At 42.5% G+C, this 25,589-nt stretch overlaps 1 protein-coding gene across 17 annotated transcripts in view; it reads left to right on the top strand.

Moving 5' to 3' along the window:
* Positions 1-25,589, top strand: part of HMBOX1 (homeobox containing 1) — a 105,611-nt gene that overhangs the window by 44,558 nt on the left and 35,464 nt on the right. For all 17 annotated transcript variants that reach the window (XM_032183579.1, XM_032183587.1, XM_032183582.1 and 14 more), the window contains exons 3-5: positions 9,338-9,817; positions 11,825-11,910; positions 21,347-21,457. In XM_032183579.1, coding sequence (XP_032039470.1) covers positions 9,351-9,817; positions 11,825-11,910; positions 21,347-21,457 — 664 coding nt within the window. In that variant the 5' untranslated portion in view covers positions 9,338-9,350. The remainder of the gene's footprint in view (positions 1-9,337; positions 9,818-11,824; positions 11,911-21,346; positions 21,458-25,589) is intronic.

Here is a 25,589-nt window from a genome sequence, read left to right as displayed (position 1 = left end):
TAACGTGCTGTCTTCATCTCTCGTCACAACAAGGTGTGGTGTAAATAGCTGGTGGCTGTAGAAATGTTCAGTTGACATTTTAAGCTTCCGTAACTGAAAGAATGTCTTGTCTGAGCCTTTAGTTTTACTTTTAAGATGAACCAGATGACTTAATCCACAGTTTCACAGGCAGCTAACCCAAGCTAACAGGGACTAAAAGAAATCTTGTTCCTTGTGTGCCTTCCTCTGCTTTTGGCCAAATTGACCCATCCCCATTTGTTGGGTTGGTGATAGCAAACATCAGAGCCTTCTCTAGGCTAAATCAGCTCACTTACCCATACAAGAAAAGTAGCTATGGGTTGGTTGGTTAGTTTATTTTCTTGCTAAGTTAGTGAACTGAACAGGTTTGTGGAGATTTCCCCCAAGCTATGCAGGAGGGGAGAAGAGCAGGACCAGCCCATGCTGCAGGGATCTAAAATCATAAAATATCCCATGCTGGAAGGGACCCATTTTTCTTGTTGTGTGCTGGGAAGTCAGTTCACTCTCCCTCAGGCATCTGCACCCTCAGGACTTGTGTCTTGAGGTGTTCTCCTCCTGCTCTGACTAGGGTGTAAAGATTTGGATTTATTATGAGAATGCAAACTATGTCTTCTCAATGTCATATGAGAAAAAATCTCCCTAGCTTGGATCTGGACTACATGAGAGATGTCTGTTACTTTAAGAGCATTAATAGGATGTGTGTTTCTTTTTAAAATGCTTTTAAGTAAAACTCTAATATGGAAGCAAATGTAGCCAAAAGCCCATGTTTTTGCCATTAGGATTTATATTCTTCAAGGAGCTGCTGGTAAGCTATGTCTGAGTTGTTCTCCAAGTATAATGTCTGTCTTCACTAAGGCTGAATCCCAGTAAAACTATGATTGCAGGCTGTTTTCTAGTGGGGGGAAAAAATTGCTTTGTAGTTGAACACAAAATTAGGGGTAGGTAAATTTTAGGTATTTGCTGGTTTTTTACTTTAGTTTTCTGAACTAACAGTGTTTTTCTTTTAAGGAAGTTGTTAATTGTTACTGCTAGTGATGAATCCTGAGGGAGAACGCAGGTGCCTGTGATAATACTTCAGAGCATCTCTTTCTCTTAAGATGTGGAAGAGCACATCTGGTGATGGTATCTTTTAAAGCATGTCCTACACCTTGTCATATCTAATGCTACAGATGGACCATGTAGGATGACCATGGGGTGAGAAATGCTCATATTTTGGCCAGTCGCTTGGTCTGCCTTCCTGCAGAATGCTTTTGGGCCTTGGAACACGTCATTTCATCTTGTCCAAAGGCCAGTCCCTTTCTGTGAGCTCTCAGTCTCAAAAATTAGCACAGTATTGATTTCTTGTCCCTTGGTCTCTGGAAAGGTGTTTCCAGTATTCAGATATTCCAACTACCAAACCTGATACAGAAAGTTTCCGAGATTTTCATGTTTTTAATACAGGAGTGGCCAAAATAGACAGGAAATAGAAGATGACATTGTATCTACCCCTGTAAATCTGATAGCAAAAAAAAAAAAAAGGGGGATTTGCCAGTTTAGACCCATGTCTAGATTAGCCTCATGTTGGTTAGGCCCATGTCCAGGTTAGGCCCATGTTAGGTAGGCCCATGTCTAGGTTAGACCCATGTCTCAGTTGGTAGTGGTGTTTTATTCTATTTTTTTTTAATTTTTTTACCACAATAATTCTGTTTCTTCCTGTGAGTTACAGAAAAATATTCACTGTGTTGAGAGATTTGTTTAACTGTGTAACTCAACCACACGCATCCTGCCCTGATTCTGTTACGGAGTTTATGTTTGGTCTTTGGCTCCCAAATTTAGGGACTCCTCCTTTGCTCTTGGCACAGTTTTGGGCTTTGGGCCCTGGTTCGGTGCTCAGCTGCCACTTGGGCTTTTCTCTGTGTGTGTCAGTCCTGCCCATCCCTCCTTGTGCCCTTGAATCCAGCCTCAGAGTTTGAATTCCTGCCTCGTTGCTGGAGAATTGCAACAATAGCAGGAAGCCCTCATTGTGGAAGTAGGGAACGTTAGGGTTAGACAGATAAGGTGTCAGTGTGAATCAGTCTGGGCCTGGAGCAGAATTCAGAAGTACCTGGCTGCCAGCCCTGTGCTTAGTCAGAGGTCAGTGCCTTTTGTAAGACTTGGATTATGACAATAATTGGCATTTATATTCCATCTTTCCCTTGTAAGATTGATCTCGAGTTCTCTCTCCCTTTTCCAAAGATGTAAAGTGGATACTATAAAGGACAGCAAGTTACTCACCCAAGTGGAATCAGTGGCAAAACTGCTAGGGTTTGCTTGCTGCCAGTGTGCCAGCATCCAGTAAAAAATATTTTATCAGCAGCAAAGAACATCAAAGGCTGAGTGGAAGAACAGCTTATATAGAAAAAGTGTGTCTGGGTTTGGGGCTCTTTAACTAGCTAGGAAACTTGAAGCTTCCTGAAGAAATGATATGTTGATATTCTGCTCTCAGCTTGCCTTCTGTAATTTGTGTAGCGGTGAGTATTTGATTACGTTGGATTTATTTTCAGAAGTTTCAGGCTGCTCTTATTAACTGTCACCATTTTGATCGAAAGCGTATGGCAGTGTTCTGCATTCATAAGACGGTGTTTTGCATTCATAAACAGAGCCGGTGACGTTTAACCTCGATAGATCAGCTTGTAGTCTGATTTCACTCCTTGCTGCAAAGTGAGGTTTTCGTTTGCCCGGGATGAGAGCAGTCATTACAAGCATTACATTTTGTTTGTGAATCAGGATGAATGGGAGTAGAGTCCTCTTTGAAAATCAGAACTAAGAGTGCAGGAGATAATTATGCTAACGTATGGGTAAGGATGGTTCTGTGTTCGTTGACATGATGAGCACTTGAGGCCTGATTTTTTTTTTCCCCCTCTTGAAAACTGGTACAACTCCACTGAAGATACTGGAGTTGCAACTGATAAGCACAAATGTTGGCTCAGATGAGTCAGATCCTTAATCCTCTTCTGGGACCCAAAATTCATAGCATCAACTACTGTTTTGAAGGCGGCTTTGCTTAATGTGGTGCAAGGCTTTGGGCATTTCTGAAGCGCTTAAATTGGCTGTGAATAAAAGGAGATGCACTTCTTAAGTAAGAACAGAAAAGGCCAAAGCTTGAATTTCCGTAGATGAGAGAGTGCTCTGCCCTAAATGTTCCAACTGAGTTCCTTCAGTGTCTTAAAGCTGCGCTTGATGGGACTTGGAGTCTTAGCCTCTGAACTTGTGTGTGTGGTGCTCACTTTGTGATGCACATCAACCATTGTGGCTGTGGAACAGCTTTAGCTCAGAAAGAAACTCCCTCTGAGCATCTTGTAAGGACCAGGTGCATCCTGGATGGGTAACAGTGGGATGAAATGTGGAAGGGGAATATAATGTGAAAGGGGAATATAAAAAATACTTCTGATGGGAAGTATCTGGAGTGTTGGTTCATGTGACTCAGGGTGCTGAATATCAGGCTGCTTCGTAAGGAAGTCCTATCACCTCTGGAAAAAGCAGTGCTGTGCTGAATATCCATTTTTGTTTGCTGTCTAGATCAGAGACCTCACGTAGCAGGGAAATGTAGCAGCCCACTCATACTGAACAAGGATCCTTGCTGTATGTTTGTGACAGCGAGAGGACATACGTCTCCACGGTGGTCCGATAGCACCTCTCACCAGTACTATATGCACATTCACGAAGGGAAAAACTCACAGGCTAAGGAGTTCACACTATGGAAACACTGTGATAATGAAAATGTGCTTGGTTAACTAGTTGTAGAAAGGCAATTTTTTGCTATATACTTATACTTTGGCTGGAAAGCTGAACTTGCACAACTTTACCTTGTGATTTTGCACCTTTATTTGAAGTGCAAGATCGCATTCAGTGACAGCAAGGTGCGTTTTATGTGACCAAAAGTTTTGGTGTTATAAAAGATAAGCTTACAAGTGCCCTGCCAGCCCTGCACCAGCAGGACATGCCATATGTCGGAGAAGGGGGAAGTTGGCATCTCTCCCCATCCTGTTTGCCACAGTTGATGTGACTTTATCAGAATGGTTCCTAAACCAATTACCAGACCTGGGATCCTGTTCTGAACACTTTGGCAGTAGCCCACATCCATATTATGCGGAATGATATCAAATATAGGTCTCATATCTGGAAGTACAACTGGTTTTGTAAGTATCTTGAGCTTTGCAGAGCTTATTAGATAAAGCAGTGAATTTTAATGGAGATGTGGAGAGGGATCTCTGCAGCAAAGGATCTCTTCACTGATGCTGGAGTACTTCCTACTCATGTACAGTAAGTAGCAGAGAGGAAGAAATGATTTCTTCTGATCATTGAAGAGTCCAGAGCCATTTTCTCAAGTGCTCGAGGTGTTAAGGCCAGTGTTCTGGCCTTATTCCCAAATGGGTAATTGAATTGCTTTGAACTTCTGCAAGTTCAATTGGACATGGAGTTCTCTACTTCCTGCTCTTGGCCTTTTAATGGGATTATTCTGCTGTGTTCACCACCTAGAAAGTTAGTGTTGGGTAAATGATACCTGAATTTGCATGGTTTTCAGCCATGGTAGTAGGTGAGAAAATCCTCCTGTGTTTTCCTTTATTTTCCTCCATGAGAGAGAACACCTCTGTGTCTGGCCACATGCCCCTTGCTCAAGATCAGGACTTCCAAAGAGGGGGAGATCCCCATATCTACAGGGAGAACTTCATACAAAAAAATAAGAGGCTAAAAACCTTTTGGTGGTATGACGGGGATGTTGAGGGCAATGGCACTAAACAGCTTTTATGTCCCCAAACAGCCTTCATTTCACAAAGTGGTGTTAAAAGTAGAAATGATTGATGCCACATCATACTAGCTGGGACCAGCTGGATACTTTAATTCTGTGGATTTGGGGTTAAAAAAGGTGGATTTTTTTTTTAAATTTATCTTCTTTAGGTCTCCCTTCACTGTGGTGTTTAGGCACCTCAGGTTCCTCTGGGATGAGCCACAAAAGATAAGCATGAAGTTTTAATGCTATGTAGAGACCAAGTGGAATTGGGCCATCTTACATGGGGCATGACTGCTAACTTAATGTAAGAAATATAAATAAGTTTGATATTTTAAACTACTTTTTTTTTTTTTTTCCCTATCGGGGTCTAAGTGAGCTTGATCCATTTTAAGACCCAAATTCAGTTGTTGCAAAATTGGTCAAATTTAGTTTTGAGTTTAATTAGTGCTTTACAAAAGTCTTGCTTTCCAAATTTCAGGGAGAAAAAATGCATGGCGATTCTCCCCTGGTAGGCACTTTTTTCATTTATTTCCCCGTCAAGACTGGTGAGAGGTTTGGTAAACGGAGATCTGCTAGTTTTAAGGATATTTTGCTACATCGGCTGCAAAGTTTGCTGAAGTTTAATCACAGCAGAGCAGCCTGTTCCAATCTTGTTCCCAGGAACAATTTTTGTTGCCTTGATTTTTCTCTTGCACACCCCCAATCGTTCTACTTGTCTCTATCTTATTTTGCTTCTTGTTGCTTTTGCATTTGAAGGTTTTTTTCGCAAGGAAAAAGAGGGGGGGAAACAAATTGGATTAAAGCTAGCCAGAGGAGTTCAGGAGGATAAGAGGCTCTTATAGCAATAAGGGTGGGGAGAGAGGAAGTAGTAGAGAATATCCATTAATTAATGAGATGAATGAAATTAAGATGGTTCTAAAATGGTTGATTTACTTAACTGCTTTGTAAATTGATCTTTAAACAGGATAAGTTTATTAAAATATTTTGAAAATGGAAAATAACTGAAGCCTTGTTAGAATAACCGTTCTAAACAATGTTAGTGGGGTTATTCATTAAAAAAATGGTAGGTAGTTGGCAGTGTTGGAACGTGTTCAATAATACCAAGTTTTGCAATATTTGCTTTAGGTTTTTAATGGAAAATTCCCAATTCCTGCAGTTATTTTCAACACACGAAATTGTCTCAGAAGCATTGTTTCTAGATCTTATGGTTGTGTAGAGAGGAACATGAAAATGTGAATGACACAAGACCAGTAAGAAGTATGTCAATAAATTTGTCAGATGCAATATGTGCTGTGCACGTAACTATAAGCAAGGGAGTTTTTACCTCTGTACATGACATTGGTGAGAGCAGCAGGGAGATCCTGTATATGATTTTGGTGTTCATATCTTCTTTTGAATTGTTGAAAAGTTATATGGGGTAGAAGTCCTCTTGAATGGTTAGAGGCTAGAAGAATAACTTCCACAGGCAGACTGACTGGTGGACTCATTGACTTTGGTTTTATTTTTTTCCAAATTGCCCATGTTTTTTCGAGTAGTTGTGTTGATCCCAAGTATTTAATCTAACAGTAGGGTTACCCTTCTTCATGCCTTTTCAAAGCAGTCCACAGATTAACAGGACTCTGTGGGCCATGAGTTGGAGGTCACTGAATATCTTGTTCTCATGGCCTTGTCCAGCAGCCCTTGCATCCTTGTGCATTTGAAATCACTGTACATGCACAGCAGATCCCTGCTGCATCAATGTGGGACAAAGGGGAGGCCAGATCACTTTTCTACATAATTCCATGTATCACAGAAAGTCAACCATTTATTTCTCTTGCATATGAGAACACTGGAGTTGATTAGGTTTAATTCAGTAGTACTAAAGGATACTTCAATTTGGCTCAAGAACACAAATCTAGAAGCTGAGCCCTGACGTTTTAGACAAATTAAGCATGGGATCACACCCTGATCCTAAAGGGAAGATCTACCCCATGTCAACAGACCATTGCAGGAAACGTTAGGTTCTTGACGTTGTGTGGCATTTTTGAAGCCATCTGGAAAGTCACCCTTTTGTCAGATGCAAGTTTTTCAGTTCACGGGACTAGAAGGACACAAGTTTGGGGTTGCTAGGTCTGTGACAAACTGGAGATTAAACTAGGTAAAGTATATTTTGGTATTAAAACTTGAAGAGTCAGTAAAGTAAGAATTTTTGTTAGAGGTAATTCTGCATGAATGTACTGGTTCATTAAATCCTTCAGTTCAACAAAGTACTTGAGGACATGAAAGTCTTGAGGACATGAAACTTGGTGTTGACAGATAAATAATTCAGGAAACGGTAAGATTAGAAAGACAGGTAAAAAAAGATGGCAAAAATGGGTTCATCTCAAAGGAATTCCAGGCTGTGTAAGGGGTTGGTGATGTGAGTCAGTAAGTCAGTGTGGCACTTCTTGCAGAGCTGGATAAAAGGGCTGAGCCTCCCCAAACCCAGAGGCCAAACCCAGCACACGGTGTGTGTTTACAGATGCTCCTGGTCAAGCTCTCAGTGTCTCAGCCTGAGGTTCAGCTTCCAAATTTCAGTTGTTAACGATTCCAGTCAGTTGCTCGAACACTGCTGCATTGGCTGCCGTGCCCTTGTGTGAGCGGAATAACCCGGGTGCTTGTCTTTTAAGATTGAAAATGGCTCGTACGTTTTCGGTAATTGATTGTCCCGAAGGACAGCACATTCCTACTGGAACGAAGCACTCAAATGGCTGTGGTCCGTCTGTCTTCACAGATGGTCATTTTCTTGGATGGGAGTCATCCCCTTGTATTGTCCTCCTGCTTCCTTTTCCTTACGTACCCATTTCTAATGCTAAAACAATCAAAGGGACTCAATGCTAGCTGTAAGTGGCCGAAGATAAGAGCTTCTTATCGGTTTTGGATTTTCCAGGCTGCAAATGCTATTTTCCTGGATGCGTGCATCCTGGTTTTGTAGCACCACATCCCCACATAGCTATCCTCTAGCTACAGCTCTCCTAAGCAAACCACTTCTCAGGGCCACCCAGGCACATCCATGCTACAGGACTACCCTTAAAAACTGGGTGGCTGCATCCAAACACCATGCTTGTGGCTTCTGGTGTTGTGAGATGTTGCTACCTTGAGATCCTGTTGCTACACCCCCAAAATTTGGTTCTGTGTGATGTGCTTGTCTGAAAGAAGAGTAAAAGCAGTGATGGAAAAAGGCTTCTCGCTCTGTGGTGGCCATTGGGGACCATGTGCTAGGCCCGTGTGTGAGTGCAGAACTAGGAAAGAGGAGAGATCTCTGAAATCTGTGGAGGTTTATGGGCAGTCCTGTTCCTGGAAGGCCTAGGAAGGCCTGGAGGCCTGGAAGGCCTCATGAGAGCCATTATCCTTCTTGTGGTTTTCCATGATCCCTGGATTTCTTGCTTGACTTCCCCGAGGCTGCTCTTTGGCTGCTCTTGCTCATAAGGATTCTGCGTTAGCTTTGTCGTGTCTCCTGGAGTCTGAGTGATTTCTTCACCCTGCTCTCCTGCAGGAACCTTAATAAACCCTTGGCTCTTAAGGAGATGCACAAAAAGGCTAGAGAGTGCCCTGATCTCTTTGCCAAAGTCCATCTGCCCTCCGTCTGCTGTCCCTTCTTCTCCAGATCCTGGGGTCTGAAGGAGGTGATCTCGTCATTTGTATGCCATTTGGCTCTGTTGTGAGGAGATTTAGGAAGGAAAAGAGATTAAAGGAGCACATTGTGCTTTTTTCAGGTCCATTTGTGGGCTCTGCAGCAAAGTCATAGGATGCTCGTTGTTCAGATACCTTGGGAAGTTTAGGAGTTAAAAAAAATCTTTTGATGAGCCACCATGTTGATGGAGTTACACAAAAAGCCTGCCTTCGGAGGGAAAAAAGCAGCAGACTTTATTTCTTTAAATGAAAGCTCAGTAATAATTGGATGTGCTGCACTTTCCTTCTTAGGGCAGGCGATCTGTGACAACATCCCAGGTTCAAAAGTTTCTAACTTCAGAAATCGGACTTCAGTCAAATCAACTTTGGTCCTACAGGCCACGAGAATTTCCGCTAGGGATGTTTTTATCTTCTTTTTTCAAGGTAGCAACAAAAAGTTAGGGCAACTGGAACTCTTTGTACTTCACATTCAAAAGAGTTGTGATTTATAAATCTCATGTTATAACCAGTTAAAATTTCTCCACAAAAACTTCACCTCTGGCCTTGGACCTAGCTGGTCAGTTTGGGAACGTGAGATTTCTGTTTGGATAGTCGGCAACAAGCACAATTTGGTGTGAAAACTGGTTGCAGCCTTAATTACTGACCAGCCACCGCCTCTCCGTAACAGGTTTATCGAAAGCAGATGAGTAGTAACTGGTGGTTTAGTGGAGAAGGTGGAAGGAAAACTAGTAGGAAAGAGGAATGTTGTTTGAAAACTTTGAAGAAATAAGTCTTGCTGCCATGTGCTGAGCCTGATTGGAGATGCGTGGCTTAGTGTCGGACCAGAATTGGGCTTTCCTGTAAGTAAGGTGCTTAACCATGTACCACAGAGAACTGTTAAATTGAAATATTTGCTTTTGCGTTTCACCTTGTTTTCAGTCTGCTGGAAACCATGTCTCACTACACAGACGAACCAAGATTTACCATAGAGCAGATAGACCTGCTTCAGCGCCTGAGACGTACGGGAATGACCAGACATGAAATCCTTCACGCGCTGGAAACCTTGGATCGTCTTGATCAAGAGCATAGCGACAAATTTGGAAGAAGGTCTAGCTACGGAGGTGGTTCCTACAGCAACAGCACCAACAATGTCCCAGCATCTTCCTCTACAGCCACAGCTTCAACACAGACCCAGCATTCGGGGATGTCCCCGTCACCGAGCAACAGTTACGACACCTCCCCACAGCCTTGCACTACTAATCAGAACGGGAGGGAGAGTAACGAGAGGTTGTCTGCGTTCAACGGGAAGATGTCACCTACCCGCTACCCGCTCGCAAACAGCCTGGCTCAAAGGTCGTACAGTTTTGAAGCTTCGGAAGAGGACTTGGACATTGATGACAAAGTGGAAGAGCTGATGAGGTTAGTAGAAGTCTTTGTAAAGAGTTTGGAAAGGCAGAGTAAGAAGTCCCTCAGAAGAAATCAGCATGTTGGAGGACTGCTCTAGTATCGATAGGTATTATCAGGAGAGTTTTAGTTATTCTGTGATTCTGTATTACCAGGAGAGTTTTAGTTATTCCCCTGCTAGTTCCCTTATGGTCACTATCTCAGTACCTCTCTTCTGCCTCTTAGACAATCCCTGGTCGCACACAGACGTACCAGAGGCTGTTCTCCTGTTGCAGTGCTTTTTCCCATGCAGTACCAAAGATTAAAATTCATGCTAGCTCACTAAATTTCCACCTTACTCTTATTCAGAAGATTTCTGAGTCTCAGTTCACATGAGTCTTCCTCCCATAATTGGTACCAGTTGAGTTTCCTTCCATATGTAGTAGGGAAGCTGCTTGGTTAATGATTTCTGCTGTGATCTGCAGTGCATGTATGTTATCTGTTTAGAGTTTGTGTCAGGGGCTGACTCCCTCTTGGATTTGCACAGTCTGCAGATTAGTGCAGGAAAGTAAAAATAATTAAAAAAAAAAAAAAAAAGAAGAAGCAGAAGTCTTTAGTGAGAGCTAGTTTTATTTTTTGTCCAGACTGACCTTCCTTTACTTTTAGCCACTTCCTTTGCGTTATAGCAAAGGTTAAAGGAGGGACTGTTCCACCACGGTGAAAGATGGAGTTGGTGGGCTCAATAGCAAAAGGAAATATAGGAAAAGGCCAAATGTCGCAAAACTATTTGGATTATAATGTTAGAATGTTGTTGTTTTTTGGGGATTTTTTTTTTCTTTTCTTTTCCCCTGAAACCGCAACATTTATGAAATACTTATGGGGTAACTAGGGTCTATAATCTCCCAGATGAAAATATATTTGGAGATTCAGGATACAGGTGTGGCTTTGGGGGAGAGGATTAGAGATGAGCAGCAAGAAAAACCCATCAACCTTGTTCCCTGTCAACTTCAGGATAATGGAATAATACAGGAAGATGAAGAGGATAGCAGTGTGCAGGAGTTCCCATTGCTGAAGTTTTAATCATTCCTTTGAGTTTTGGGTTCCTATGAAATAAGTCCCAAGTAATGCTTTTAGTGCTTATTTAAACTGAAACCTCTTTTATTTTCAGACCTATGGAGGATGAGTGTTGGGTTCAGAAATAAAAATGAACCCCCCAACAAAGTACAAGATAGCATTTATTTTGCTTTTTGCAAGCTTAAATCTGCCTTGGAAGCTGCTGGGGCAGGAAGGGAGCAGGAAAGGGGAGATCACCAAATAATAAAGCCTAATAAAGTTACTTTAATTGTCTGCACCTTTCAGGGAAGAAGGGAGGAAGCAGGAGGGAAAAGTATGTGCCTTCCACAATTGAAATTTGCCGTATATCACAGTCCCTATGCAATTGCCAAATTATTTCCCTTTTAGCACAGTCCCTTCTGAACTATCTTTGTGCTCCTTTTAAAAATCTTACAAAGGCTTTAATAACTGGTGCTTGTTCATTCAGTGCAAGCCGTGGACTAGGGAGGTAGGGATGGAGGATAGAGGTTGCAATATCTTTCTCCTCTGGGTCTTTTCCTTGAAAGGCTAGAGAAGGTTTGTGTACGTGTATTCATTTGTGTAGCTAACCATGCAGACCCTGCTATCCTTTATTTTTTATTTTTGTGCCTCATTTTTATGACTGAGGTTTTTTTTTTATGCTGGTATGAGAGATTTATTCATCCCTGTGTAATGAAACTTTGTACATTCCATATGGCAGCCCTGCACCTAATATGAATTATATAGGACATGAGTCATCTATTCTCCTGCTAGGGTACTTTGCTCAAACGTGACACTTGTTAAAAGAAGTGTCCACTGGTGAGGCACTTTGACTATTTTAATGCCTGCCTTCCCCACTCCTCGTCCCCTAAATAAAGGAAATAAAGCCATTTTGCTTCTTCAAAGTGCACTTTGGTCTGTCTGTCTTTTGTGTGCTCTTTTGTTTGTTTTTTTTTTTTTTTGTTTTGGTAGGAGGGACAGCAGTGTGATAAAGGAGGAAATCAAAGCCTTCCTAGCCAATCGGAGAATTTCCCAAGCAGTTGTTGCACAGGTAACAGGTAAGAGCTCAGGAGTCCTTTCTTCATTTTGGGAAACTGTGTCTAACTGCCTATGTGTGCATGGTGCAGATGCTGGAATATTGCTTGGCTTTCTGCATTGCAGTGCAGATCTGTCAGCTTAGTCATGATAATGTATGCCTTTGATTTAAGACCCATTGTCCCGCACATCATGGAACTTCCCCAGTGAATCACTTGTTCTTTTTTCTTTTTTTTTTTTTTCTCATGGCTTATGCTAGCAGATTTTATTTTACAGCATTATAATAAGCCCAAAGTTTTTATCTTAGAATGAAACCTTTTTCCTTAATTATTGAGTTGTTTGTTGCAAATAGATACATATCTACATCTCTGTGGATGGAGGTATATATAATACATATTCATATTGTAAAATGCCTATGAAAAATCTGGAGACACAGCTAAAGCTGGTGTCGCTGCATCCAGCACTCTATGATAGTTGTAAAGTTTTTTCAGTTGCTCGTCTTTGAGTCACAGTTAGTGAAAATCAGATGTGAGGCTGACGGGGATGTCCATTCTGGCTCAGATTTACCTAGAAGGAGAAGCAGTTCTTTTTCAACCTCTACCTTGTACCTTTTCTCTTTCACATTCAGGACAAATGAGCAAACTGCAGTGATACCATTTACTCCTTTGGTGTATTTCAGAGCTCTTTACAAACACTAATCCTGCTGCTGCTCCATGGGGCACTATTAGTTCTCCTTTACAGGTCCATTCTGTTTGTCCAGACCAGCATAGCTAGCAGCATACTTAGATGAAGACTTGATGATAAAATAAATACTCAACCCCATATTATAGTTATAACATCTATTCATTTTTAAAACCAAGCTTGAATAAAGATCTTGGAATAGATCCTTTTCAAGGATCCTCAATGACTAGGAATGCCAAACCAACAGGAGGGAAGTTGTTCTTTTTTGCTATTTCCAGTGTTTGAAATGTCATGAGAACCCATCTGCCTGGGAGATCTGGGTTTGCAGACGCTGTGTGTGCTAGCAGTTGAGGTAGGCAGGCAAAAACGGGTGCTTGAGCCGTGGAGCCAGGAATTTCTTCCACATCTGTGGTCTTGGGCAAATTACTTGTCCTTTCCTGGTTTCAGTTTCATCTGTAAAATCATGAGATTAACATTTTCTATTACCCCAAGGAATGTTATTAGCCTTATCAGATGTTAGCACTAGTACTTCAAAAATTTAATGCTAAGTCTACTTGCTTGAATCGGACCTGAACTGTGACATTTTGCCAGTCTGCGGGTCAATCCCTTACTTATGTGCAGTTCTTGCTTGAATATGGTCCCGAAATGTCTCACATCTAAATTAACCACTGCATAGCTTTTTATGAGGGCAGACAACAGAAAAACTTCTGACTCAAAGATTGATCCCCAAAATTCTGGCACCCTTCGTATCTACAGTAAGTCAAAGTAGCCCTCTCCCTTCAAAAGTAGTGCAAAGAGAAAAAATGGCAGAAAATGTTTGTTTGTTGTTTTTTTCTCCCTCAGTCAGTTGGACTACTGCTTGCAGGGCCATTAAATCAGAAATGTTGTGCTAAATCTAAGATGATCTGTATCAGTAAAAGGAGCTGATCTAACTGACCACGTCTCAGTGCATGTCTTGATGCCTCTGTCTTGCAGGTTGACCGTAGCAAAGTCAAGATCAGTCTCTTCACACCTGTCATGTTGCTCCTTCCATCCTCAACCTGTTGTCTTGGGTTTCAGTTGTTAATCATTTACAGACTCATAGAATCATCTCGGCAGGAAAAGACCTTCAAGATTACCAAGTCCAACCGTTAACCTAACCTACCACTAAACCATGTCCACATACACACATCTCCAGGAATCTGTGGTTCCTCCAGGGGTGAGGACTCCACCACTCCCCTGGGCAGCCCCTTCCAATGCTTGACCACCCTCTGCATTAAGAAATTCTTCCTAATGTCCAATCTAAACCTCCCCTGCTGCCACTTGAGATTATTTTCTTGTGTCCTATCACTTGTCATCTGAGAAAAGAGATGGACACCCTCCTCATTGCTACCTCCTTTTGGTTAGTTGTAGGGAGCAATGAGGCCTCCCCTCAGGGGAGTCAGTGTTTAGCCTCTGGGAGCTTGTCTTGTCTTTGCCAGGCTGTTCCTCCTGTAAGTGAAGCATAGAGTCAGAGAATCATGAGGGTTGGAAAAGCCCTCCAAGATCATCTGGTCCAACCATCCCCTACCACCAATGTCACCACTAAGCCATGTCCCCAAGCACCACGTCCAAGCTCTCCTTGAACACCCCCAGGGACGGTGACTCCACCGCCTCCCTGGGCAACCCGTCCCAACACCTGACTGCTCTTGCTGAGCAGAAATGTCTCCTCATTTCCAACCTGAACCTCCCTGGCACAACTTGAGGCCATTCCCTCTGGTCTTATCACTGGTTACCTGTGAGAAGAAGCAGACCCCCAGCTCCCCACCCCTTCCTTTCAGGCAGTTGCAGAGATCAATAAGCTCTGCCCTCAGCCTCCTCTTCTCCAGACCAAACACCCCCAGTTCCCTCAGCAGTCCTCACAAGTCCTGTGAGGAGCTTCGTAGCTCCTCACCAGCTTCATAGCCCTGCTCTGGACACGCTCCAGGGCCTCAATGTCCTTCTTGTAGTAGACCTTTCAGATACGAAAACGAAGCGAATATTTTGCACCTGATGCACTTGCATAAACAAAGGTAGCTGCAAGGCCTGTGCTGTAAGGTGATGCGTGAGTCTTCCCCCTGCCACCCTTTGCAGTTGAACAGTTATCCTCCGTGTATTTGCTGGGGGAAGGTCTGTGGGAGCTGCTTCATTTGAAATGTAACCCTTAGCCTTGTGTATGCAGATGGGTAGCACTTAAGCGACACTATTAAATACATAATTATGGCTGTAGTGAATCTCAAGGAGATTGAAGGGACCGGGTTAAAGAGCATGCTTTACCGGGGGAAGCATCAGCTTCTTTTCAAAGGCACAGTACAGTGAAGAGTGGCTGAAAATATTTCAGGATGGAGACCCAGAGCAGAAGGCATGTGGCCCAGGGCCCTCACTTCCAGACTTGTCTTAGACCTGATGAATGCTGATTTGTGTGTTCTTCAGGTGTGTCCATCACCCCTTCTTGTTCAGAATATATGATCCCAGATGTTATCATCTCCCTATTTAGAGGCTTTCAGGTAAAGATGTTCTGTAAAACATTCATTAAACGAGAGAAAAATAGATAAAATTCAAAGAGTGGTCACTAGGAGATGGCATAGGAAAGGACTATAGGTGTGAAGTGATATCTCTCCAGATTACTGCTCAGCTTCCAGCGATCTGTGTCTCAGGGTCGTCTTCACTGCATTTTACACATCAAGGTGATTTTCTGGCCAGTGAAGGGGCTGTGAAAGCGTGCAAAAGGAGGCGATTCTTCAGGAAGGAGGCTGATTCGTCAGCAACCCAGAGAGGCTGCAGTGCTTACAGCCTGGTGGCAGCGTGGTGGTATGTAGGTCGTGATGCCCTCACTCCTCTCCAGCTCCAGGCATCCTTCACCACCAGTTTAAATCCAAACAGCAAGCTGTTTCTGGAGGCTGGATGTCAGATGTTGGGTGTATTGGACTTGCCCAACCACTGGTTGCCACCCTGCATCAGCTGGAAATCATTTGTTCAGCACTTGAAATAAAATGCAGAATATTATGAGCTCAGCTTTTACCATTCATCTCTTCTGCCCTGGGAAGAGAAGCAAGAAACAAATGAAATGAAAAATGTATGGCTGGCTCTGCCCAGGAGGAGAGTTGTTTGACTTGACCACCCATGCTATGAACTTTTTCCTTTCAGTCTCTACCTGTTTCTATGCTACTTTAAAAATTCTGCTTGAGTATGTAAATGGGAGAATGGCATGGAGAGAGGAAAGGAGCAAAATTATATCTGACCCAAAATGATCTTAGACCTTTAGCTAGGAACCTAAAACTTCCTCTTCTTTATTATTGCTGGGTTTGCAGTTGGCTGAATCAGACATAAAAGTGATGAATATTAGTTAAAAAATGTATTTGCATGTCTTCAAACTGCAGGTCTTGGATTAGCTCATCAGAGAGTACTGCATCCTTTGTGCTTACAGTCATATTTGTCCCCATTCTATATCTTGTCATCTCTGTCCTTGGTGCAGGAACTTCCACTGCAACTTCTGCAACTCAAAACTTCCATTTTACCTAATTTCGTTAATTCTTCAAGGCACTTCAGATTTCATTCAAAAATATCTTTCTTCTTTTTCTTAATTCTAATATTGCAGTGTACTCACAGAATATCAACCCCATACCTACAAAATACACCGAACAGGCTTGCATTTACAGCCTCTGCAACTGTAAACTGCTCTTCCTTTTGTTTTTCCTGTGCTGCAGTGAAAGTGGGTGGGAAGTGATGGAGGTCAAGGATACGCAAGAAGGGGACACGGAGCTGGAGGTTAAAGTCAGCTGTTGCAGTAGAACAATTTTTTAGGCTCTCTTAGTCTTGATAAAATTACCAGAAACTTTTAAAGTCATTTAGATAATGAATCTGACATGGAAAATTAAACCTGGAAGACATTCTACAGAGCTGCCTTGTGTACTGAGAGAAGAGAGCAGACTGGAAAATAGTAACAGAATATTAAATGGTGACTTGGAAATAAAGAAATGATTGATAAGAAGCAAAAACCTAGCATAACACTTCTTAGTGCTGGTCCTAAATACGGGAGCTGCTTTTTATAGAAACTTTTTTAATGGTGTCTGTAATAAGATAAACAAGAAGCACTTGGGTTGGGCTCTGTATAAATAATCTCCTACTGATAAGAAAAATGACAGTATAAACAGGAGCTAATAATAGTTCCTGCTGAATTTCCTATCTTGTTGTTTGAAGCTCCTTTTCACATAGCTGCAGCTTTCTCGGGGGGTAGGTATTTAGCCCTATGTGGGGCAGGTGAGATGCCAAATTTTTGCAAACAATAATTTGAAGTCGTGCGGTGTGATTTGCTTGAGTTGTCACCAGAATTGTTTCTGGGCGCCAAGTAAGCTATGGTCAGAAGTCGAAGGTTAAAGAGATAAATGTATCCTTGTTAGGCGACGCTGGCTCTTGATTTAGGCTCCAGGTGTAGAAGGAGGGTGGGGGAAATGTTTTCAGAAACTAACATCTTTCTTCTATGTACTACAGTAAAGGAGAGAGGGAGGAGTATTCAGAGATGAGCCCTTTGCAGCCAAGCTAAATGCTTTGATGGATGATGCCTCTGCAAGGTTTGGAAGTGTTGCCTTTTCCATTTTTTACACATAGGGAGAAAAGGAACAAAAAAATAAGTGTTTTCCTGAGGTCACAAGGAAAGCGATTTGTGGTAGAGCAGGAATTTTTATTCAGATTTCTCAATTCTCAGCTTAGTTTTTATGGCACTAACCTATTGTGTGTAAAGAAAATAATAATAATAACAGTAAAAGCATAAGAATAATAAAATGCAGAGGTCATTTTTCAGAAAAAATACATAATGGAACTCTTCAGTGTGCAGTTCTGCTAACCTTCACTGTTAGTCTGCTTGTACAATTCAGTCTTGTCCTTCTGTCTCTGTCTTAATTGATACGAGATCTTCAGGACTTAGCTTTGTATTATGCTAAACACACAAAGCATCTTGTGCAGTGGAGGGCAGCCTCAAAGCAGTGCTGTAACATAAATAAAACCCCCGAAGGTTTGGAACCTACACACAGGGGTGCTCAGCAAACACAAAGATAGACCAAGTGAAATTTAAATAGTTGAATTGTGAAAAGAAAATTACCGAATTAGCGATGATCGGAAGTGGTGAGAAATTAGATGTAAAAAAAAAAAAACACAACACAAAACAAAACACAAAACAACTAACATTTCCTTTTTTTTAATATTCATGAAAACAGAGGGAAAGATTTGTTTCTGTATGATTTTGATCTTTGCAGGTTTTCTGTAAACAAGCATTTGCTAATCTCCTAAATTGATAGATGTCCTCTGCAAGCACGTATTACGTGATTCTAGGACTTTGCTTACAAACTGAAGAATTAAGACATTGTCAGTTATTTCTTCTCCAAATCTGATGCGTTCCAGGTGCTTCTGAAAATCTCTCCTGGAAGAAACATTAAAGAAATGCAAAACAGTCACTGAACAAATCTATATGGGAAGGTGAAAGCCAGTTACCAGAGACTTGATGAATGGCAGGTTTGAGGTGTCTGAGCAGATTTGTACTGTAGATACCGGTTGCCTTCCCTTGATGATGCATTTTGCCATTTCTTTTATGTATATGGGAGGGAAAATTCTTCCCGATATAATTTATTTAGGAGAGAGTCTACTTGTCCTGTCATCTCCGTTCCGTTTATAATTGCGAACAGTGATCGTACAATGGCAAATTGTAACCTGCTATGGGAAGGAGTGACGTGTGACAGAAGTCAGCATTTTGATTTAATACAATCCTTTGTGATTACCACTTCTTTCTTGGGTATTTTTGGTGAGCGAGCTAGTGGTGCTCATTGCAACGTGTTCCTGCTGATCCCAAGCCCTGAGGACGTCAGACTTCCTTGAGGTCCGTAGTTCAGTTGGAGGGTGAATTTCCTCCAGGCAGCTGGATTTTCAGTACTCCAGAGATCTTCTTTCATTAATCTGCTTCTGGCAGCAGGATGATTTCTTTTTTCCTGCCAGTGCAATTTTCTAAAGTAGCATGATTACAGCCTGTGTGACAGGATGGCACGGGTGGTAGGACTAGTCATTGTCCCCGTGAGTCAACTCTATAAAATCCACGTGAGATGCAAGAAACTCTAACGTGATGATCTGGGGGTTTTTAATTTAAAGGGGTGAAGGGTGGGTTTGTGATCTATGTGCTAGGATCTAGGAGATTCTGGATCCGTCCTTCTGCTGCTGACTTTGCACATGACCTTGAATCATCACCCTTGGATTGTACGGATCCTCTAAACTGAGGCTCCAGATGAGCACATGAAAAATATTTTGTCTTAAAAAGAGGAGTGGCATAGGTAGAGGACGTGTTCAAGAAGCTCAGCTCTCACTCTGCCTATGAAAGAGGGGAAGAGACTAATAAAAACCAGGAAGGAGTGATAGAAAATGTGATGTCAAGGGACTTCTAGAGGTCTGCATCCCTATGAACAAGAGTAAGATCAGCTGGCCAAGCCATCAGCTCACGTGGTGCTGTCTGGGTTTGTGGCATTGCTATAGAAGTTGCTAGCTGACTTTGTGAACCGAGAGGGCTCTCGAGGAGTCCAGCGTGGATGTGGCAGTGCTCAGGGCACTTCTCAGCGTAAATATTTGGGCTCCTGCTCCTTTGCTTTGTCTCCAGCACGTTGCCTGACGTGGCTAACATCTGTACCACTTCGTGACAGTATCAAGCAGCTTCCTGGGCAGAATTTGAGTTTTCCACTCTTGTTGAAGATACTTAATCTCTATTTATAATTTTTATCTAATTATGCTTTGCATTTGTATCTTCTGTTGTTATCCAAACACTCGACGAACACTACTCAACTGCAAGAAGTGTAAGTGGACTGCAGCAAACAAGTAAATTAGTGGTGCTGGAACCCATTGATTAATAGGAGCCCCGCATCCAAAAGCAGTGAGACACAACTCTTTGTGCCCCATAGCCCTGTAGTAAAGAAATGGCTTTTATAAATCATAACAGTAGGTGGGAGGCTGCAAATTTACAAAACTTGGAACTTTCACTGACAATCAGGTATCTGGATTGCATGATTTCAACTAGACTGGCACCTCACTTTGGGCCGGAGAGTTTTGTCAATTGAGATTGATTTATGTTTGGTGTTAGTGTATATATAGTTGGTATATACTGATATATATTTGGTATATATTTGGAATATATTTTGTGTATATATATTTGGTATTACATGATTTAAATTGGCAGAATCTCAAGTTTGTATTTGGCTGGTGAGTTCCACTTCCCTAGTAGTACAAACCCAATTATCTGTCCTGGAATGGGCCCAGGGGAGATGCAGCCCCTGTTGTTTCTGAACTCTTTCATACATCAGACAAAAGCCATCTCTGAGAACGGACACTGAGACCATCACTACACATACAGGAAACCAAACCAAGCCACGGTATGTTCGTAGGCAGAGTTCTGCTGATTAGCAATCAGTTTCTGTGCTCAGAAAATGCCTATACCTTTTCCACGGGACAATTAAAACTTCAGAGGCTCTGGGATTCGCTGTAACAAGGAGCAGTTAAGAGCATAAAGCCCCGTGATTGTGGAAATCTGGTTGGAGTAAACCCACGTGAATACGGCACCTGAGGTTTGAGTTAAATCATTCTCCCGTTAACTAAATTCTACGTTCGGTGCAAAGAAAGCGTAGTAAAACCCCTTTATTAGAAGCGGTAAAGCTACAGGGGGTTGTTTTTCATGAGTTAAATATGATTATGAGAAAGATCTCATAATCATATTATGATTAATAAAACCTTGGCGCATCTCAGGAGGGGAGAGGCGGATTGATTTCTGCCTGAAAAGCAGCCTTCTACCTGCCTCAGTGCTGGCACCAAGCAGGTGTCGGCACAGGTGGTGCTCAGCAATATATTGTTACTGGGAGCACCTCCTAAAAGTTGAATTCTCGGGAGAGTTTAGATGTTGTTAACCCTTCCTGAGAGCTGAGGAGCCTGGTGGAAGCACGGGGAGCCTTACTGCCAGGGAAATCGCTGCAGTTATTCAGCAAATAATTTTCAAGTGAACACACGGTTCCCCTCCCAGCGCACCTTTAAACCTCTTGCTTTATTTGGTTCCTCTTCTTCTCATCATGAAATGTCCCTTTCTGCATTGATCTTTCATTTGGTGGCATGCTTTGGAAACAATGGCACTAACTTCTAGGTTTCTTCCCCTTTTAACTATTTTCTTAGAAGTCTTATTTTAAAGATTCTGGAACTTTTTGTCCCTAATCCTGCCTGGATATGTAGGGTTTGAATCCTTTTTGTTTTGTTTCCTGGCTGTTGCAGCAGCTGCTAGCTGTCTTGCTGCATTTCTGGGGTGATTTGATCCATATCACATAAACCCTTTGTGCATTTATCTCCCTTCTTATTCTAGCACCGAATGATAAAAGTCTCCCCGGGATCATTCCCTGTGTGTAACAGTGGGTGAGGGACTTGTTCCCGGTTCACAGATGAAGAACTTTTTGAACCAGGGAAGCTGTGGTTGAGAATTGGCCAATTCAGTGTCAGCAGATTCGGCTTCCCAGTTTGTGCCCTACTTGCCTGGAGGCTGATTGTGCTGAGCCCGGGGTGAATCTCGAGTGGGGCTGAAAATAGCAAAAAGGGAGAAGTTGAAGCAGTGAGGGATGGGGGAAGAAGCTTGAACTCTACTTTTTCTGTGATCGAGCCATTAACATTGAATTTCTAGGCTTTGTAAGACAACACCTTTTGTCAATACATAAACCACTTTAAATATTTTTCAAAGACCAAGTTTTCTCTTCCTCCTTGTGTTTTTGTTTCCTCCAGGTATCAGTCAGAGCCGGATCTCCCATTGGCTGTTGCAGCAGGGGTCGGACCTGAGTGAACAAAAGAAAAGGGCATTTTACAGATGGTACCAGCTTGAGAAGACAAATCCTGGTAAACAAATTCACCCTAAACAGCTCCTGCTGTTCTGTTTATGGAGAAAAAAAAAAAAAAAAAAAAGTGCCTTTTGTCACTGGTTTAGATTATTACTGATCATTTACTTGGTGGTGTACTGACGAGGTCTTCCCTCTGACCAGTTTGCTTCTTAGGAATAAATCTGAGCTTTGCTTGCAGCAGTTGACCTAAAACCAAGCCATGGATAGCTCTCTGGGGTTGTAGGTCAAGCTCGTGGATGGGATGCGTTGATAGCTGGAGATGTCTCTCTCAAATCCCACCTGCTTCTCTGAATCTCAACATACATCTTAAATCTATAACGAGAAATAAAGCTCTGCATTGTCTGTGGCACACCAACAATCTTCAAAATCAGTTGAATTAATTTCCTTGCATTGTTTTTCTCCATAGATTTTGTTTGACCACGATTCTTATTATTCCCTTTAATGGTTTTATTGTGAAGATCAAAATATTTACATTTAATTTTCCTTAAACAATGGCATGATTAAATTAACTGTAATTGTTTTAAGGAATTTAAGACTTAGCCTCTCTAATGTGAATTTGGCTTCAATATCCAGAGCTCTGTTAAGAAGAATTCCAGTGAAAACAGATCCTCAAGACTTCTGCTTTGTGTGTGAGCTGTAAATCAAGAGGCTCCAGCTGTCAATTGGCCTGAGAATACTCTAGCTTAAAGTTGGGTGGGTTCAAAGCCAGAGCCAAGCCTGTCCTTTCTGTTAAGCATCTAGAAAATGCTGTAAGGGATGAATGTGCCAAGGGTTGTGAAGTGCTGACAAGCTGCAGGGATGGCTAAGGAGCCTTGATTTTCACAGTGCTCGAAACTTTGATACCAAGGAGCAGCAAAAGTCCTGGAAACCTTTCACTACCAGCATCTTTGTAAGCCTCATGTCGTACCCCATGAAGTAACTCTCAGCCATTTCCCTCTGATGGAAGATAACACCTCCAAAGTAGTGGATAACACTGGAGGTTTCTTCAGATGGTCTATTTTAGGGGAAAAAAATATTAAATTTCCTCTCCCAGCAATGAAAACTGCTGCATGGGTTTTTCATTCATTCATTCATGGATTTTTCATGAATTTTTCATTCGAGTATTGTTTGGAGCTGTTTAAGGAGTAGCGTTCTGGTATTCTGTGTTGGGAAAAGAGAATCCTTAGCACAAAATTAGCACTAAAGTCTTTACTTCTCCCTCCTAGCCTTCTTTCTCTCCCTTTATCCACAAGCTCACGTCTTGTTTGTCCTTTCAATCTTGAGAAGCGTCTGAGGAAGGAAAACTAGCGACGCTGAGGTTTGCAGCTTCAATTGAGACAAATCGACACGAACCTCTACTTGTCTCATCCACTGTGTCGCTGAGGTCTTGGTTCACTTTTCTTCGTGCACACATGGGAAAATTTCTTGAAGAGTGGTTATTTGAGTTTAACCTTTTTTTTCAAGGCAGAGGTACCAGACAGCATTTTCAAGAAGTGTAAAAGGCAGAATGGCTCCTCTGCCTATGCCAAGGGATTATTTGGATGCATTTAAATTCCCTTCAGAACCAAACAGCATTTGGTTTATTTTTAGAGGCTGAGGTAAGGGTGGGGAGGCTTGGTTTTCCTGTAGCTGTTGGCGAAATCTAGTTGAGGGAAATGTGATTGTATTTATTTATTTATTTCGGGTTAATCCACTTCCTTAAATTATCGCCATCTACTATATTGCAGGTCAGGCTGGCCAGCCAAGAGCGTGCAATTAGCATGCAGATGTGCAAGTGTATGCAGTGTGCTGTGGAAGAGACCAACCTTGTCCAAAGAGTCCTGGACTTAAATTACTGCTGTAGAACCAATTTCGAGCCTAAATTTTGGGTGATAGTTGCAGTATCCTGTAATTCCTAGCCTAGACTGGCTGTTCTTTCTTCTGGTTGCCTTCTTTAGAACCAGAAAATGAGAAAATCGTTGGAGTCACAAAGAAGGGAAATGGTTGTTGCAGGGCTCGTCACTCTCTGCAAAAGACTGCCCTCCTCTGATAAAAACTTCAGTCATTAAGTGAGCCGCATGACTTTCTTCTAGTTGCTGACTTACTCAGCAGTAAGTACCAAGACATTCGGTTTTCTGGTCTCATATCCCATCTTTTCTGATTCCTGCTGCTGGGAGTAAAACCTCAGTCCTTCTCCTTTGTGCTGGAGAACTGGAATCACTCAGGAGCACGTCGTGTCTGAGTTACCCAAGGGCAAAGGGAGGTCTTTGGGAACTTCTAGTTCCCTCATTTGTTTAATCCTTGTTTTGGACGCTGGGGGCCTTCAGACCAAGTCCATTTTCTGACAATTCATTTCTGTAGCAAGTGAAAGAAAACTTACAACTGAAACAAGTTAGCAGGACCAGGACACCAAATACAACCAATTCGTGAACGGTGAAGGAAGAATTGTCTTATGAGGAAAGGACTGGAGATCCCTTGGCAGACCTGTGGTCTTTCCTGGGCTCTGCTAGTTTTCTGTACAACTTTTAGCAAACAATTTCCCATTTGCACCTCGCTCTCCCCTCTGCTAGGTAAAGATGAGGCTGCTTCTTGTGCGTGACTTGCCTGTAAGGTCCTCACAGCAGGGGCTGTCTTCTCCTGCACCGAGCCAGGAATATCTAATAATACACGGGACAAAAAATAACTTCTAAATGCATCAAAAGAGATTTTCATTTTCTCTTTTCAAATACGTGACGGTGGCGCATAACGCTTTTAAATCATCCACTGAAGGACTTCATGTTGCCGAGCTTTGGGGTGATTTTGAGGTCTGCTGTTCAGACGTTGCTAGATGCTGCTCCTGTGCAGAAAGGACTCAGCAATTCCACCAATTCCATTATTTGCCAGCTTGCTTTGGCCTCTGGAATATGCTCTTTGTTGTTTTCTTGCTTTTAGTTGCTTGTTTGCACGGATAGTTCCTGTATTTCTCGTATCTTTGGTGACAACAGCAGGTCAGAACAGTGCAAAAGGGACTGAGTTTCATGGATCGGGAAAGAAAAAACCTTTCTGCTGTAGGCAGAACTCAAAAATGTCTCGATCAGTGTTTTCCTGGTAGGAGTAATGTCAAAGTTAACAGCAGTGCTGCAAATTCCCATGTACCAGTGACCGTACTTTTTTTCTGGAAAGAGCTGCCAGTTAGGGTGAAAGGCGTTTTTGTCTCGAGGGGAAGAAGTCAACGCTAAATGCTAGTGCTTGAAAGATCTTAAATCCAATTAACGGGGATACTTTTCATTTAGATCGGGCATTTTTTGGACGGGCACCACATCTCTCGTGTTTCATAGAGGACCGGGAGCATTTTGGCAGTGGATAAATAGGATTTATTTCAGAAGCCAGCGTATGACTGCATGGAGTCCTGTAGTGTTCTGATGATTTTTTCCGAGCTCCTGTCTTTTAAGTAAATAAATATTTCTTTTCATGCTGGTAGTTAGCCCGATCGGTTTGGCTGGAGCTGGGTCTAGGGCAACGTGGAAAGTTTGCTGTGGAGTAACTGCAGCGTTTCTCCTGCCTCCGTGCACTGCAAACTGGAGCTGGCACCTAGAAGTGAGGGGTTGGAGTTGCAGATGGATGTGGCCTGCTTCCAGTTAGGCTGGATGTTAGATTTCTGCCAGTCCTCCCTAACAGGGAGGCAGCTGTGGTCACCTTGGAGGAAACCCCTGTGCTTCTTCTCCTTGAGCAAAAGGGGAAAAAAAAGAAAGGTAGCGCTTATCAAGATGTAGCATCTCTTCTGCTATTCCCACAGCAGCTCTTGTTTAGCTATAAAAGAAAAGCATAAAAAAAAAAAAAAAAACACCACAGGGCTGGATATCCCACGAGGTTTGTGCTGGCAAGGTATTGTTAGTGATTTACTATTTTACAGAGCTTCAGAGAAAATCGTCCCTGCTGTGATCCTTTCCGTCCAGGCAGTGAGCTGGGTAGGGAGCGTTTTGCCGTGCAGGCTGCTGATCCCAACCCAGCCTGGCTCTGTAGTGACTGGAAGGTGTTTAGCACACGGTCGCAGGTCAGTCTGGCTAAAAATAACGTGTGACATCTCTTCTTAGCGGGGTAATACACGGTAGGTGCTTGCTGCAAAGGCTCGCTGCCGAATGGCTTCGTGGAGAAGGCTCGAGGCTGGCTCCAGCCTTTCTGTGCATCACCCC

Source organism: Aythya fuligula, chromosome 3 (genome assembly GCF_009819795.1).
Source record: "Aythya fuligula isolate bAytFul2 chromosome 3, bAytFul2.pri, whole genome shotgun sequence".
Taxonomy (NCBI): domain Eukaryota; kingdom Metazoa; phylum Chordata; class Aves; order Anseriformes; family Anatidae; genus Aythya; species Aythya fuligula.
Note: the sequence above shows the minus strand (reverse complement) of the source record. Positions and strands in the feature narration are given on the sequence as shown.